General features: G+C 48.6%; 1 protein-coding gene across 5 annotated transcripts in view; it reads left to right on the top strand.

Moving 5' to 3' along the window:
* The window catches only part of SLC5A9 (solute carrier family 5 member 9), a 32,118-nt gene that overhangs the window by 11,719 nt on the left and 3,018 nt on the right, over positions 1-17,381 (top strand). For 2 of the 5 annotated variants that reach the window (XM_017867527.1, XM_017867529.1), the window contains 11 exons: positions 398-502; positions 821-985; positions 2,117-2,222; positions 3,119-3,199; positions 3,521-3,726; positions 3,931-4,066; positions 5,345-5,452; positions 7,405-7,555; positions 9,355-9,523; positions 10,997-11,212; positions 14,181-14,340. In XM_017867527.1, coding sequence (XP_017723016.1) covers positions 398-502; positions 821-985; positions 2,117-2,222; positions 3,119-3,199; positions 3,521-3,726; positions 3,931-4,066; positions 5,345-5,452; positions 7,405-7,555; positions 9,355-9,523; positions 10,997-11,212; positions 14,181-14,340 — 1,603 coding nt within the window. Of the gene's footprint in view, positions 1-397; positions 986-2,116; positions 2,223-3,118; positions 3,200-3,520; positions 3,727-3,930; positions 4,067-5,344; positions 5,453-7,404; positions 7,556-9,354; positions 9,524-10,996; positions 11,213-14,180; positions 14,341-15,024; positions 15,378-17,381 lie in introns of those variants that run through there. The other 3 variants (XM_017867531.1, XM_017867528.1, XM_017867530.1) reach the window with 3 other exon arrangements.

The raw sequence follows: 17,381 nt of genomic DNA, 5'->3' as shown, positions 1-17,381 counted from the left end.
TTTTCCTTCCCTCCTGTGGGGCTTCCCCATCCCCTTCAGCTTCCTTCCCTTGGAGGCCCTCAGACCCATGGCCTCAGTGCAGAGGTCCACACTCCCCACTTTCCAGGCTTCCTTCCCACTTTCCCCTTTTTTCCACTTCACCATTTACTCACTGGGTGACCTGGAGCCAGCAAGTTCATCTTTCCTTACATTAGTTCCTTCCTCTGTAACCTGGGATGACTAATACCCTTCCCTTCAGCTATCTGTGGAATTGAATGTATTTATGAATGCAGCGCCTGGCATACAGTGGGTACCCAATAAATATCAGCTCCATGCCCCCTCACTACTCATGGTCCTCACTCCAGATTCATTTAGATCATTCCTGACTCCTGACCCTTGACCCAACTGTGCCTTGCAGATTGGAGCATCTCTGATGTCAAGCAATGTGGGCAGTGGCTTGTTCATTGGCCTGGCTGGGACAGGGGCTGCCGGAGGCCTCGCCGTGGGTGGCTTCGAGTGGAACGTAAGGAAGCTGGTTTGGTTTTTCCAGAATAATGAGAGTCTAACCCACCTCCGTCTCTGGCATTAGTGCTGTGAGGATCCTTAGGGATGCCTGGGAGGCTGCATGGTGAATTGAGAATCCATTTCACAGATGAGGAAATCAAGGTCTGGAGGAGACAGAGGGATCCATGCAAGGTCACACGGGAGGACTGGGGTCAGGTCCCAGGTCCCTTATTTCTCTGTTCGGGGGCCTCCCACAGCACAGCACTGCCTCTGGGTGGGAAGCCGCCGCTCTGTCTACATCCAGGACCTGGATACCTTCTTCTCCCCACTCTCTCAGGCAACCTGGCTGCTCCTGGCCCTCGGCTGGGTCTTCGTCCCTGTGTACATCGCAGCGGGTGTGGTCACAATGCCACAGTACCTGAAGAAGCGATTTGGGGGCCAGAGGATCCAGGTGTACATGTCTGTCCTGTCTCTCATCCTCTACATCTTCACCAAGATCTCGGTAGGTGTCATTACAATGTGGCCGTTGTGTCTGCAAATGCTGATTCAGGAATTGCTGAGTGCATCACCATGTGCGTGTTGAGGGGAAGCTGACAATCCATTGACAAAAAGGAAGGCAGGACCTAGAAACCTTTAGCACATGCTCCCCCTCAGCACTGGGGTACTCAGAGATGAATGGTAAATGTTTTTGGAGTGAATGACAGCCACTACACTCAAAGAAATCACAATCCAGAGTTCATTCATTTATTTTTTCATTAATGGATTATTCATTCATCAACTGCATTAGTTGCCGAGATTTTTGGAGTTAGAAAAGTCTTTTAATCCTCCTCTATTGACCTAAACTCAGGAAACAAACCTAGATAGGTCAGATGACTTGCCCAAGCCCACACAGAGGGCTAGCTCTAGAATGGAAACTGAAGTGTGGGTTCCATGACCCAGTCCAGTCTCCTTCCACTCTGTTATGTTTTAGACCCCGTAACAGGTTCACAAAACAATCATGGAATGGGACCCACAAGCACACACTAAAGGGAACTGAGTCACTCCGTTGCCAGGTCCAAGGCTGAAAAACACTTTAAGGCCCTTGTTCCACCAATGTTTGAGAATCACCCTAAGTCAGCTTAGGCTCAGGCTATAAGCCCTTGTCTGCTAATAAACCCAAGTATGTAGATGAGTCAGATCCATGTCTATCTGCACCAGGGCTCCTGCCACACTGGGTCAGCCGTGGGCCATCTGGCAGCCAAGTAGGCTCTGCTCTGCCAGGGAGCAGCCAGCAACTCTCTGGTTCTTCCTCTCTTCTCCTAAATGGCCTCTTCTTCTCCAGCCCAGTGCCTTCCTTCACTTCCTCAGTCTTCCACTTAATTCCTCACCACTCCCTTCACATCTAGCAGACTACGCAATTAAATTTTCCTTAGTTTTGAGACTTTATACAGTACTTCTCTGCTTTAAAGCCTCCATGGTGCCTCAGTGTCTGCAAGATAAAGCCCACACTCTTTAGCATAGCACTTAAAGCTCATTTTCATAATGTGATGAGGGCTGAGGATGCCTGGTGTTGCTGGGCAGGCAGGTGACGTGTCCACACAGCCCTACTGAGGGCCTCGGGTGTCCTGGCCTCTTGGGTCCTGGCTTTCTGCAGACTGACATCTTCTCTGGAGCTCTCTTCATCCAGATGGCATTGGGCTGGAACCTGTACCTCTCCACGGGGATCCTGCTGGTGGTGACTGCCGTCTACACCATTGCAGGTAGGCAGAGGGAAGGTCATGTTGGGCTGCAGAGACTGAGACAGGAAGAGGGAAAGAGGGAAGCTTTTGACTGGCAGAGACCACCCAGAGAGAAAGACTGACGGAGAGACAACCAGAGAGAGAGACAGAGAGACATAACACTGATGCTGACAGAGAGAAGGAGAAACAGGAGAAGTAGAGACAAAGAAAGGCTGAGACAGAGAGGTAGAAGAGAAGAACACAGGGGAACAGAATGAAAGACACAAGGACAGAGACAAGGGGGATGAAAAGGGCAGAAATGGGAGGAGGAACGGGTCAAGCAGAGAGAGGGAAGGAGAGACAGTAATAAATATCAGAAAAGACTAACTGCCCAGGGAGCAAGGTAGAGAGGGGTACTATGACCCAAACCAGAGTCACTGCAGGCTGCCCCAGGCAGAGACCACAACCCACCTCCTCCTGTTTCCTCAAAATCTCCTTGCACAGGGCTGGGCACCATGGGAGACCAGCATGGGAGGACAGCCTTACTTATGGTTAAGCTGGGGTCCAGAGACGGGGTGGGGGGCATTTAGATGGACATTGGGAGGAGAAAGCAGGGAGTATTCCTGGCAGAACTACAAGCCAAGGAATGGACTTGGGATATTAAACAATAACACAGAGCTGTGGCGTGATGGCCACAGTCAGCTGCTGTCAAGACAGAAAGAAGGGACCCCAGCACCTTTGACTGTGACCAGCTGGCATCCTGCCAGGGAGGGAGAGAGACGAGCACTGGGTGTGGAGAAAGGCAGGTGGCCAGAGTTCCCCTGCTAAGAGGGCTCTGTGTCTTCTCTGGTCTCCCCAGTGTGGCCATGCATAGAGCAGGCAGCCAGAGAGGACCCCAAACTGGTGCTGACTGATGAGCCCTCTCCTTGGGTCCCCAGGGGGCCTTGCGGCTGTGATCTACACAGATGCTCTGCAGACGGCGATCATGGTCGGGGGAGCCCTGGTCCTCATGTTTCTGGGTAAGAAAAAGACCTAAATACACCCCAACTTTATTCTTAAATTCCTCTCTGTCCTGTCTCTGTCACCTCCAGAGTTTGATTGAAACTTTCCAGTGCTTAGAGCCATGTGAGCCATGTCCCCTCTCCAGGCTGCAGCTCCCAAAGATCAGGGTTCTCGCTACTTCAAACCAAGGGTCTTGAGCCCAAGCCCCATCTTCCTCTTTCACCCCCAATCCCCACGTCAGTTCCAACCTGAGAGCCCACATGAGGCTGGGGGCTCGACATGCTGAGTGACAGGCTCAGTGGGGTCTCAGGGCTGCTTCACTCACTGTCTCCTCACAGGCTTTCAGGATGTGGGCTGGTACCCAGGCCTGGAGCAGCGGTACAGGCAGGCCATCCCTAATGTCACAGTCCCCAACACCACCTGTCACCTCCCACGGCCCGATGCCTTCCACCTGCTTCGGGACCCTGTGAGCGGGGACATCCCTTGGCCAGGTCTCATTTTCGGGCTTACAGTGCTGGCCACCTGGTGTTGGTGCACAGACCAGGTAATCCCCAGCCAGGCTTAGCCTGAAGTGGGGTGGCTTCCTGCAGAAAAACCCAGCGCCTGGATGCACAGAGGGTTGGACCTCATTCTGGGATTGTGACTGGACTGGAGTAGGGGCACAGTCATGCCCAGTGTCAGGGCTCACCTGTGGCTTAGTGAGCATTTCCTCAACCTGAGCTGCACTCCTCATTTGCCGCCCTTTCAGGTCATTGTGCAGCGGTCTCTCTCGGCCAAGAGTCTGTCTCATGCCAAGGGAGGCTCCGTGCTGGGGGGCTACCTGAAGATCCTCCCCATGTTCTTCATTGTCATGCCTGGCATGATCAGCCGGGCCCTGTTCCCAGGTAAGAGTGAGTCTTGCTCTCTGGGTGTTGGGATCTGGGGCTTTCAAGGAGTGTCTGGAGAATGGGAATGTGTCCCTCGGCAATGTTAGACCAGAGCAGGGGTTGGCAAGGTTTGTCTATTAAGAACACATAGCTAGGCATGGTGGCGTGCACCCACAGACCCAGCTACTTGGAATGCTGAGGATCCTGAGTCCAGGAGCTTGAGTCCAGGAGGTTGAGGCTGCAGTGAGCTGTGATTGCCCCACTGCATTCCAGTTTGGGAAACAGAGCAAGAGGAACCCTGTCAAAAAGAAAAGAAAGAACAGAACAGAACAGAACAGAACAGAACAGAAAGGAGAGAGGGAAGGAGGGAGGGAAGGAGGGAGAGAGGGAGGGAGGGAGGGAGAAAGGAAGGAAGGAAGGAAGGAAGGAAGGAAGGAAGGAAGGAAGGAAGGAAGGAAGGAGAAAGAAGAAAAGAAGAAGAAAGAAAGGAAGAAAAGAAGAAAGAAAGAAGAAAAGAAAGAAAGAAGGAAAGAGAAAGAAAGAAAGAAAAAGAAAGAAAAGAAAGAAAAAGAAAGAAAGAAAGGAAGGAAGGAAGGAAGGAAGGAAGGAAGGAAGGAAGAAAGGAGGAGGGAAGGAAGGAAGGGAGGGAGGGAGGGCAAGCAAAGGAAAGCAAAGGAAAGCAAAGGAAAGCAAAGCAAAGCAAAGCAAAGAAAGGAAAAGAAGGCCGGGCACAGTGGCTCACTCCTGTAATCCCAGAACTTTGGGAGGCCGAGGTGGATGAATCATGAGGTCAGGAGTTCGAGATCAGCCTGACAAACATAGTAAAACCCGGTCTCCACTAAAAATACAAAAATTAGCTGGGCGTGGTGGCACGTGCCTGTAATCCTAGCTACTCAGAAGGCTGAGGCAGGAGAATCACTTGAACCCGGGAGGTGGAGGTTGTAGTGAGCCGAGATTGCACCATTGCACTCTAGTCTGAGCGACAGAGCAAGACTCCATCTCAAACAAACAAACAAAAAAAGATAGAAAGAAAAGAAAAGAACACATAGTAAGCAGTTTAGGCTTTGTGGGCCAAACATATAATAAATATTTCAGTAGAAAAAATGTGAATCAGGTAGTAAGTGTATGGACAAGAAATTTACCAAAGATCCGGACACCATTTGCCCCTTGACCTTGAAGACACGGGTCCCTGTCAGTCTCCAGTGAACATTATCCTGTAGTTTTGGAAAGTAAATACTAGGCCAACCTGAGAAGGCACAAGATCATGGACTCTATCTGCCATCACTTCTTCCACAGACGAGGTGGGCTGCGTGGACCCTGATGTCTGCCAAAGCATCTGTGGGGCCCGAGTGGGATGTTCCAACATTGCCTACCCCAAGCTGGTCATGACTCTCATGCCTGTTGGTGAGTCTCTCCTCCCCACCCCACCCTGCACTCTCACCTCCAGCCTCCTCCAATCTCTACTGCCCAGGAGGGATGGCACTAACATGGATGGGAAGAGGGAAGAAAACTATTCACCTTTGCACCCCCATCCTAACACACACACACACTTTTTACAAGCATTTGTACATAAGACATCAGCTCCGTGGGCAGGTTCTGGAGATGTAGAGATAAAAGGCAGGCCCCTGCTCAGGCATCATGCGGTCTCCAGGGTGCCTGGACTTGCCAGAGGCACAATCCAGTGGAACCAGTGTAGTGACCCAGCATGGGTTAAGGGAGCCCTAAGGAGGCACCTGACCCAGCTGGAGGATGTCGGGAAGGTCTCTCAGAAGGAAGGAAATGGAGCTGCATCCTGAGTTAAATCTTAGGGAGACACAGCCGGAGGGGCATAGGAAATGTCATTCTAGGGATGAGAAGCTGTGCCTGCAAAGGCCCAGGGTGAAGAGAGGGCATGAAGTATGAGCTGAAAGAGGCCCAGTGTGGATGCAGGAGCCAGGAGGAATGAAGACAACTTTCCTGGTGGGGATGTCACCGCCAAGCCTTGTTCTGGAGCAGAGTGCTGGGACACTGGGGGGTTTTGGTCAGAGAGAGCATGACTGGGTTTGTGTTTCAGCAAGACCAGTCTGCGTGGATGACTCTGTGTGAGGCAGGCTTGGGGGTAGGCAGGGAGATTGTCCATGGGGCATTTGCAGTGGTCCAGGTAGGTGGACCAAGTCAGTGGCATCAGAGATGAAGAGAAGGGATTTAAAGATGTTTGTGAGGTTGAATGGACAGGACTCGATTTGAGGGATAATACAGAGAAATCCTAGAAGGCTCCCAGATCTTGGCCTTTAGATGGTGGTTTTATAATGATATTGAGATTAGGGACATACGAAGGGAGGTAGGATTATGGAGGGCAGCAGAGAGTAGAGTTATTCCCTCCCTGCGGTAGAAGGAGGAGTGAATCCAGGCAGTAGTGGCCATGGAGGGAGCCCCAGCTAGGACAGAGCTGCCCTGAGGGGTAGATTGGAGATAAGCAGGGAGGGGAGCAGAGCAAGGGTCTCAAGTAGCCCTAAGCTCTGCTGTGGGGCTCGAAAGACGATAACTAAAGAGGGGAACAGAAGTCCCCAGAGGGAGATGGGCACCTGAGTTTGGAGCACTTGAGTCTGAGGCCCCTGTGGCGCTTCAAGGGAGAGAAATGGACATCAGAAGGTGGTTAAATATATGGATTTGGAAGGAAAGAGGACTGAGGTGGGACCCGGGCTGGGATCTTCTCCCCAGGGGTGAGCAGTCATATCTCTAGAAGCTTGGTCACCGTCAGAGAAACTTCAGATATCAGTGGGCCCCATCCTCCCTTGTTCAAGTGGAAAAATAGGTCCAGAAATGGCAAGGAGCTAGTCCAAGGATCATACATATAGCTGGTTACTTGCAGAGCCAGGAAACAAGCCCAAAGCTGCTACCTCCCAGGCCAGGGCTTTAGTCCAACACCACCATGTCAATGAAGAAGGTATAGAAACACTAAACAGATCCACCCAATTATTAATAATCACCTTTCTCCTCTCCCCAGCAGCGACCCACTAACCAAGTATCTACAAGCTGTGAAACCTAGACTGAGATGTCAAAGCTTCAGAGAACCTAGTCCTACATGCCTTAATAGGATGGATGAGGAAACTGAGGCTCAGGGTGGGAGGTGGAGGGGCAAATGAGTCATGCAAGGCCACATAGAAAGGCAGGGAGAGAGCCTGGGCAGAACCCAACCTGTAGTTCTGTGGTCTTGGATTTCTTATCTGTGCTGGATGGGAGCCTCATCCAACCCCTTCCCTCTCTCATCCCCACCCCCAGCTCCTGACTCTGCAGAACGCCCCAGGAGCCTCTGTGGTCCTGGCAGAGTCGGCCTTAACAGGCCAGCCGTTCACATGAGCCTCATCTCTCCCCAGGTCTGCGGGGCCTGATGATTGCTGTGATCATGGCCGCCCTCATGAGCTCACTCACCTCCATCTTCAACAGCAGCAGTACCCTGTTCGCCATTGACGTGTGGCAGCGCTTCCGCAGGAAGGCAACAGAGCAGGAGCTGATGGTGGTGGGCAGGTGCGCTGGCCCCTCCTTCCTTCCTTCCCAAGTGCCCTCTCCCCTCTCCCCTGCCCTGGGTTACCCTGAGCAGGTGTGGCTGGGTTGGACCCTGGACTGGCAGCCAGAGCACTGGGTTCAAGCTCCAGCTCTCCACATGATTTCAAGTAAGTCCTTCCCCAAACCTGGACCACTCCTTCTTTCTGAATAATAGGAAAAAACACCTCTTCCCTGGTAACTGTATCTTGGAATTGATCAACAGGGTTATTGAGAGATAAAAAAGTACTTAAGAAATGAAAGGTAAACTGTGTAAGCACAAGGAAATTTAGCAAGCAGCTCACCCAAGGTATTCCCAACCAACTGTGGATGTTACACCCGGTTAAAAAAATGCTATTAATTTAATCCATCAGATTCACTCTGAACATCTACTATGCATCACATCCCACATGCAGGGGACCCATGGATGGGTCATATGGCCCTGCCCTCAGGGTGCTCACAGTTTATTAAGAAAGGTGGAAACATAGGTAACACAGCAAGGTATTTGTGTCAATGGAGATTTTCATGGGAGGGCTGTCTCCAAATGATGCAGAGCCTTGGACACCAAGCTAAGGAATTTGAACTTTATCTGTGGGTAACAGTTTTATGCTTTTAAAAGCCTAAGTTGGTGGCTAATATTTTTGGTTTTCCATAGGCTGGAGATTTATAGTTCACATAAGGTTAAGGGGCCCTTTTTAAAATCTTTGTTTCATAATGGAAGGTTCCCTTACTTGGGTTTCTGGACTAAAGTTCTCCCACTTTGTGGCTAGGTACTTGAATTGAGGAATCTTGCTTTTTCACATCTCCCTGCCTTTGCACTCACTGTTCTTTCCACCAAGATGCCTTCTGCCCAGGGCTGCCTAATGGATTCCTACTGCCTGCTCATCTGTGCACCCCTAGCCCTAGGCAAGGGGACTGGCCATTGCAGGATCTGAGTGCAGGACAGATTGTGCAAAGAGGAGGGGGACGAGCGGCAGGGAAGCTACTTGGGTAGTTGATGCTCTAGTGGAGTCTAAGAGAGGCAAAATGGGAGGAAAAGGAGAGGAGAAGACAGGTATGCAGTGACATGTCAAAAGAAGCATTCCTTATCTGTGCACATAAACTAGTTTTGCTATCATTTCCTCAATCAGTGAGGTTCGGGCTCTATCTACTGGTCATATGTGTTATTGCACTCAACACATCCAAGAAAAGTTTTTCATCAACTTCACACATCTGCAAAATCATACATGCAGAATGCTTTGGGGACTTAGGTCTGAGCCACAGTTTGTTGAGAGAGAGTCAGGTGAATAAGTGGGATTCTTTCCCAAGATCAATGCCACAGTAAGGGAGAGAGGATCAGCGCCTGGAGGAGGGAGCAGTTCCTGGAAGCTGTAGTCATCCTGGGAAAGAGCTGCCTTACACTGGGCTGGGATGGAAAAGAGGGGAAGACATGCTACGCAGAGACCAGAGACCTTTTACTGGGGTGGGGGTGGGGCGGAATGTATGAATTCCTCCATGAACAGCAACAAACAAGTGGGTGACGTGACCTTGAGGGCATCTAATATATAAATGCCATGGAGGCATTAGAATTATAAGTTTCTTCAGTTCCACAATTCCGATATTCTGGGATTTTAAGACTAAGTTTCTGAATCTTAGTATTTGAGATTCTGGCTGCCAATCTTCTCTGATCTAGTGACTGTGCATTTCCCTCCCTTCTCCCTTCCTGGTTCCTGCACATCACCTTCACCCCACACCACACCATGCCCACCCGAGTGTACCTCAGTGCCCTGTGCTCTCTCTGGCAGAGTGTTTGTGGTGTTCCTGGTTGTCATCAGCATCCTCTGGATCCCCATCATCCAAAGCTCCAACAGTGGGCAGCTCTTTGACTACATCCAGGCTGTCACCAGTTACCTGGCCCCTCCCATCACCTCTCTCTTCCTGCTGGCCATCTTCTGCAAGAGAGTCACAGAGCCCGTGAGTGCAGTGCACCTGTCTCTCACATACAGCAGAGGGGCTGGAGACCTGGTCTCTCAATCACCTGGTCTCTGTGACCTTGGGAAAATCCACTTCCCCTCTAGGCTTCCATTTTCCTGACCATAGCATCCGGCCTAGATTCGTTCATTCACTCAACAAATATTTATCAGTCTTATAATGGCAGCTCCAGGGATGCAATGGTTTACAAGATTCACATAGCTGTGCCATCACTGGGCTGGCAGAGAGATAACTGAATAAGCAATAATAATAAAGTATGCTGGCTGGTGGGGGAGTAAAGAGCACAAGCACCTAACCTATGGGGCTCCTGGGAGGGGTCAGGGAAGACTTCCTGGATGAAGTGACATCTGAGCTGAGGCCTGAAGGATTAATGGGAGGGGGAAGAATGTTCCAGACACAAGGAACAGTGTATGTGAACGTGCAAGAGAGACTGTAATATCTCTAGGGTCTGTTCCATCTCTAACACTATAAGGTTCTATGTGTAAGCAAAATAACAGCAATGACAATGATGATGACAAAGTGTGACCTTACAAGGGTTCCAGCACATGCATCATTCATGCAACAGCCCTGAAACCTGACAGAATCTGGGAGGAAGCAAGGGGTACCCCAGGACTGGAGGCTTGGTTACTCCCCAGGATAGCCTAGAAGAGACAGGCTGGCTGTACCTTGAGAAGCTGATGGATATCATGGACACCACTCCACAAAAACAATGTGAGAGTTCAAGGTCATTGAAAATGAGGTCATAGAATCCCCTCCCTTGATAGTCCACCTAAGCAAGTGTCTACTCTCTGCACAGGTCTCATCTCACTGGCAACGATGCCACACAGCAGGACCTGGATGAACTCTGGGTGTTTCTGCTCATTCCAAAGTTTTTGAAATCAGGATCAATATCTCCCATAGTCTTACATGCTGGGAACAGGTACAGGTTAGGGCCAAATGGAGGTATAAAGAAGAAAGACATGAGAGGTACCAGAGCTTTTCTTAAAAACAACAACAACAAAAGGAAAGTCTCTATTCTGATTTCTGATTTATCGTAATAGAAGGTTGGGAAGGGGATCCTGGTATTCCCTGATTATTACAAAAGTTTATTCCATTGTAGTTGAATATTAACCATCTATTAATTACTTAGTACTGCTTTAATTTTATGAATTTTTAAATTACTGCCCCCAATGAGAAAACTCTGAGTCGGCAAGGCTGAGTCATTCGTTCAGTCAGTTCACAATGGAGCCAGGATTCAAATCTTAGTCTATCTGACTCTACAACCCCTATGCCACTGTGCCTTTAAGTCAAGACAAAGTCTCAGTACTAATGGGGAACTCATTTCCCCATTAGTAGATGGATTTTCCCAGCATGGTAATAAACCAGTGGGAGACAGATTTAGGGACAGAGTAGTTTTACCTTCCTAGGGTCTCCCACCTGGATCTCACCTCAGCTCATGTCTGCCCTCTTTCACAGGGAGCTTTCTGGGGCCTCATGTCTGGCCTGGGAGTGGGGCTTGTGCGCATGATCCTGGAGTTCTCATACCCAGCGCCAGCCTGTGGGGAGGTGGACCGGAGGCCAGCAGTGCTGAAGGACTTCCACTACCTGTACTTTGCACTCCTCCTCTGCGGGCTCACTGCCATCATCATCGTCATCGTCAGCCTCTGTACCACTCCCATCCCTGAGGAACAGGCAAGTGTTGTGCTCATACTGAGGCCCTCCAGAAATGCTCTCCCTTCCCCCATAGCCTGGAATTCCACTGCTGACTTTTACTTTGTTGGGTTATGGTCTCCCCTCTGGCCACACAGATGTCCTTGGGAGGGAAAGTTTCTTGGGCTATGAATTCCCCAATGAAAAGTAATTCATTGAACTAAAAAATTACTCAGTGAGTACTCACTATGTGCTAGGCACTGTGCTGGGCTTACAAAGATGAATGGTCCCTGCCAAAGTTTATCCTCAGGGGGAAACAGAGCTGCCACAAGCTGCCACTATACAAAGAGAAAGTGCAGAAGGGCCAAGATGAACCGAGGGGCCGAGCACAGAGGGAGAGGCAGTCACCTCCTGGGGGCCCAGGGAGGGCACACTGACGAGGACACTTTGAATTAGACCTTGAAGAATGAATAGAGAATTTTAAGTGGCCAAGAAACAAATACAAGAGAAAAGAAACAGAGAGCTTATTAAGTGAAGAACTCAAATTGAAATCCTCACCTCTCACAAGCAACAGCCCTTGAGCACTGATGCTTGGTCTTCTGTGGCCTTTTTTCCTTACAGCCTAGAGCTAGGGCTGCTGAAATAAAAGACCACCGATTGGGTGACTTAAGCAACAGAAATGTATGGTTTCACAGTTCCAGTAGCAGGAAGGCTGAGATCAAGGTGTCTGCAGCGTTGGTTTCATCCAAGGCCTTTCTCTGTGGCTTGTAAAAAACTGTCTTCTCCTCTTTGTCTTTACACGGTCTTCCCTTGTGCCTGTCTGTGACTGAATCTCCTCTTCTTTTAAGTCATAATGGATTACGGCCCATCCTGGTGACCTCATTTTACCTTAATTTTCTGTAAAGACCCCATCTCTGAATATAGTCACATTCTGAGGTACTGGCGGTTAGGACTTTGACATAGAAATTTTGGGAGGACACAATTCAGCCCATAACAGAGCCCATGCTGGAAGTCAGTGCCTGAAACACGGAGTGGATATCAGGGATAATACTCTTTTGATGGATGGTGCTTTAGAGTTTGCAAGATGACTTTATACCCTTGGTTTCACTGATTCCTACAAAAAAGCAGGGCCTTCCCAGGCTGACTTCTCCAGTGGCTCACACCAGAAATGAGCCCCTCCTCCCGCTGAATCTTCAACCTCTTCTCCATTGCCTGTTTCCTCACTCTTCATCCTGAAGTCTTCCCCAATTGAAAATCCTTCCCGGAATCCTGTTATCCTCTAGTTCCTGCTGCCTCCCTCTCCTCCCTTCAACAGCAGACTTTTGCAAAGAATGGTTTCCTTTCCCAGCCTCCACTTCCCACCTCTTGTCTGTTTCTCAACTGCTGCTGTCTGGCTGTTGTCCCCAACATGCCGCTGAAATTGCTCTCACTGAAGTCACTGATAACATCTTATTGCTAAAATCAAAGGTCATGTTCCTGTCTTTATCTTAAATGAATTCCCAAGAGAACTGGACACTACCGACCACTTCCTGCATCCCGAAGACCTCTCTTCTATTCCTTTCCATGAAATATTTCTCCCCTAGGTTTTGTATTTTTGTTGTTTGTTTGTTTTGACTACCCTTCAAATCACTCTTTTGACTTCTTCACAGGCTTCTCTGTCTGCTCTGAAATATCAGTGTTCCTTAGGAACCCATCTATGGCCTATAACCTCTCTCACCCTACAATACTCCTGGGCTATAAATTCACCACTTTCTATGTAAAGCTGACTCTCAATTCTCTATCTACAGCCAAAACCCCTCTCCCAAGATTCAAACCAAAAATCCAACTGTCCCCTGATGACATAAAGAGACATAGTCCATATGCTACTGGTGACACCCAGTAGTAGTATTAGGTAAGGTTTATTGAGAGATACTTACAAGCAAGGAAGCTTCCCAGGCTCTCATGATCCCAGAGAGATGCATGCCTGGGCCCAGCATAGCGGAAAGTAAGAAGTTGGGAGCAGGATAGGGGATACCCAGCTCAACATGCACCAGAAAGCTGCCTCAGAGCTCAGGCAGTGGTAAGTCCCACACCACCGATATGAGGCAGAGAACTGCTGTGTTTTATTTTGCTGAGTCACCAAAAAGGAGAAGAGAGAAAGCCACCAGGGCCATCCAAGGAAGTAAGTTTTATTTCTCCTCATCTGAACATCTCCACTAGGAGGACCTGCAGACTCCTGAAGCACATCATCATATTTGTGTGTGTACATGTTCTCTCTCTCTCTGTCTCTCCCTATCTCTATCTATCTCTATCTCTCTTCTTTCTCTCACCAGCACTAATACCCACGCCTTGTCCTGTGTTCTTTATTCCTGGGAGAGGCACCACTACACATCTGGTGACCCAAGGCAGGAACCCTGGAGCTGTATTAGTCTCCCCCGTGTACCTCACCTGGCTCTTTCAGTCAGTCACGCTGTCCTGATTTCACCTCCTTTATCCATTTCCTCAGGTGTCCATTATTTTTTGTTTCATTTTTGCATTATCCTCCAGGCTGGACCCCTTTCAATTCACTCCAAGAGGTCTTTGAAGATTCCAGCACTATCTTCTGCTTAAAGTCTGCAGTGACTCTCCATTGCCTACAGGGTTTTTGTTCTTTAAGCTACAACTCCTCAGCCTGACCTTTGAAGCCTCATTCTCAAGTGCCTGTCTCCCTGTCCAGCCTCGTTTCCCTCAGTCTGTAAAATCCATGAGGACAGGGCCCAGGTGTGTTTCAGGTCTGTATTCTAGTACCTGGCACAAGCCTGGGGTAGAGCACCTGATGTAGAGCAGGGAGTGCTCATATTTGAAGAAAGAGGAAGTCAGGGCTAAGATCCAAGCCTTGGGCAAATCTAAGATAAAACTTGACTCCCAGTCCTGGCCTTGTTCATTGTACTCTTTGCTGTTTTTTGGATGACCTTCCATAAATGGGCCTCTGTTTTTCTACAGCATGACTTCTCTCCAAGACAACTGACTCCAGTGTCTTCTTTCCCTCCAGCTCACACGCCTGACCTGGTGGACTCGGAACTGCCCCCTCTCTGAGCTAGAGAAGGAGGCTCATGAGAGCACACCGGAGATATCCGAGACACCAGCCGGGCAGTGCCCCGCAGGAGGTGGAGCAGCGGAGAACTCGAGCCTGGGCCGGGAGCAGCCTGAAGGTAGGCTGAAGCAGGCCGGGGGATACTCATCACAGAGGAACAAGTGGGCACAGACCTATGCTGTGGGCTGCCTTTGGGATGGGGCCTCTGAGGAAGCCCAATAAATATCACCCTAACTCCCTTCCCACGTGGCTATTGAACTATTAGAAAAATAAGATAAATGAGTCAGGTAGATGGGAGCCAAAATAGTGCCCTCATTACTGATCAAGTGTAAGTGGAAAGAGTTGGTTTATATCTGTAGGGAGATCCACTTCCTAATACTGAGCTCTCATATTCCATGGAGGTACCCATCCAGTCACCAGCAGATCTGATCAGGGGCACAGAATAAAGAGGGCATGCTTGGCTCAGCCCTGTCCTCCCTGTAAAGAAGGGCAGGGCTGAGCTAAGCATGTCCTCTTTATCCTTCCCAAATCCACCAACATGGAAGCCCCTTCTCCCCTAGGTTGAATGAGTACAAGGGCAGAAAATCAAAGAATGTTACACCCACGGGGTTCCCTCCACATGGAAGGAAACATGAGGCATGACAAAGAAACCCCTCACCCGTGTCCCAACCACCACTTTTCTTTATTATTTATTTGTCTCCCCGGGGCTCAACAAGTCTGCCTATAGTAATACAGAAGCGTGGTTGTCCCTCGTGGGATGAGAGCAGCCATGCCTCCATACAGTTGTTTTGTTTTCCTGAAGTTCCTCCAAAACACCCTCCCACACCTCCGGGTGTCTCCTCGAGCTGCCGCTGAGCCATGTGACATACGAAGTGCACCCCTGGAAGTTCCTACATTAGAAGAGTGTGTCAGCTAAATCTACTCGAAGGCCACACAGTATCTAAAGTTGAAAATTATTTTAAGACATGATTTGACGTACCTGTGTTAGACACAATGCAGCTATAACCTTCCTGAGTTAAACGCAATAACAATATCAAAGCGTCCTAATGATAGAGTGAAAACATTATAAAGATTTTTTTCAATTAAAAAAAATCCCAAGGAAAATGTTAAACTCTATAAAGCTCTACCTGGGTGACAAAATAATCTATATGCCAAATCCCAGTGACATGCAATTTACCTATATAACAAACCTGCACATGTATCCCTGAAACTAAAATAAAGGTAACAGAAAAAAAAGTGTCCCAGGAAAATAAATAAATAAATAAAATCCGAAAAGTTAAATAAGTTTGCAAATTAAAGTCCAGAATCAATCTCTCTTGCCTTTGTGAATTAAAAATTCAAAGAAATTTAATTCTTAGATTTATTTTCTGCCTCAGTGAAAGAAGGTCTCAATACAAGTAGATGAATAAGACATAGTCTCTGTCCCCAAGGAGGTGAGAATCTCTTGGAGGCAAACAGGTACTGCAAAGATGTAGAGTTTACACTAAAATGGATAAAAATGTCAATAATGTAGTAATATTGGGCTTTTAAACACAATGGTATGTCATTGTTTATAACATCCAGGCAGAGAAATAAAATGCATCTTCATGTGAAAAAACAGTAAAATCATTAAGTTTTTTTAAAAAAGAGGTCTCAGTGCCTGGATGGATTTAGGGTTCCCTCAGCAGCTGCAGCTACTTTCTCTCATTGGATTGGCCGTACCTCTAGTTTTATACCAGCCTCTCTGGGCCAAACTTTAAATATTTCTAGTGAGCTAAGAGCATAGACAGGATTAGCAAAGCATCACTTGCTGCACCGGCATGGTTGGCAATGCCATGCCACTTGGTTCTCGTGCCTTTGCCAGGTTTTAGGGGCCCTATACTTTCCTCCAGACCTGCGAAGGATCCCACCTTTCTTGAGGCCCTTCACCCTTGCTTAAGGCCTTGATTCTAGAGAAACAGCCACTTGCCTAACATTAATGACATCATAAGCCCCAGAATCCCACCAAGGTCTAAGGCTCAAAGCTTCTTCCCAAGCTATGACAGTTAAAAGCCAATAATCCAGTATAAAAAGCTATTCATAACGATGGATATAATTTTTTCCAAACTTCTGTGGTTAAAACCCACGTAGGCTCACTTCAGAAGACACTACCAAAGATCAACATCACCCTGCCTGGTCTTATCAGTTGCCCCAATTACTTCATGATATTTTGCTTTGCAAACATATATATATGTGTGTGTGTGTGTGTGTGTGTGTGTGTGTGTGTGTGTGTGTGTGTGTGTATATATTTTTAAACTGCTCCCCCATCATCATTGCAAGACTGGGTCCTGGGCCTTGTAAAACTTATGGTATTCAAGAAAGCAATCTGAGAGCATGAGCTTTTGTAGATGAGGCAACTGCCAAGAGAAGGAGGAAGGAAGAAGGGGCAAAACTGCAAAGAAGCTCCCAAAGAGAAAGAGGAAGGAGACAGCTTGTACTTTCCCACGGCTGAACCCCAGAACTAGGCAGACTTACACAGAGTTACACAAATGAAACTACTCCCTGGTTGGTCCCCAGGCCAAGGGACAGAGTCATCCCTGGAGAAGCCGAGAGGAATGCCTGCTCCCTGTGAATGACTTGCTCCCAAGCAAGAAAAAGGAGGCACCAAGTCAGCCAAGAAGTCCAATGAGAGAAGCTCACCTCCCTTCACAGGCCACCACCATGAGGAAGTAGAAGGGTAGGGAAAGGCTGGTGCCATTATACACTAAAGCTCCTTCCCTGCCCAGAGAAACAAACATCAGAAATAGGGAAAAGGCACCCTCTCTCAAAAAACCTGCAGGCAGGTATAAGCCAGGCAGTATAATGTTGAGTCCTGAAAAGGAAAGTTAAAAATATTTAAAGGAGGCTGGCACAGTGGCTCATGCCTGTCATCCTGGCACTTTGAGAGGCCAAGACAGGGGGATTGCTTGAACTCAGGAGTCAAGACCAGCCTGGGCAACATGGCAAAACCCCGTATCTACAAAAAGTGCAAAAATTAGCAGGGTGTGGTGGCGCACACCTGTGGTCACAGCTACTCAGGAGGGTGAGATGGGAAGATTGCTTGAGTCCAGAAGGTTGAGGCTACAGTGAGCCATGAATGTGCCACTGTACTCCAGCCTGGGCAACAGAGTGAGACCCTGTCTCAAAAAAAAAAAATATATA

The sequence above is a fragment of the Rhinopithecus bieti genome, unplaced genomic scaffold (genome assembly GCF_001698545.2).
Source record: "Rhinopithecus bieti isolate Rb0 unplaced genomic scaffold, ASM169854v2 scaffold_3764, whole genome shotgun sequence".
Taxonomy (NCBI): Eukaryota; Metazoa; Chordata; class Mammalia; order Primates; family Cercopithecidae; genus Rhinopithecus; species Rhinopithecus bieti.
This window is presented reverse-complemented; position numbering and strand designations above follow the sequence as displayed.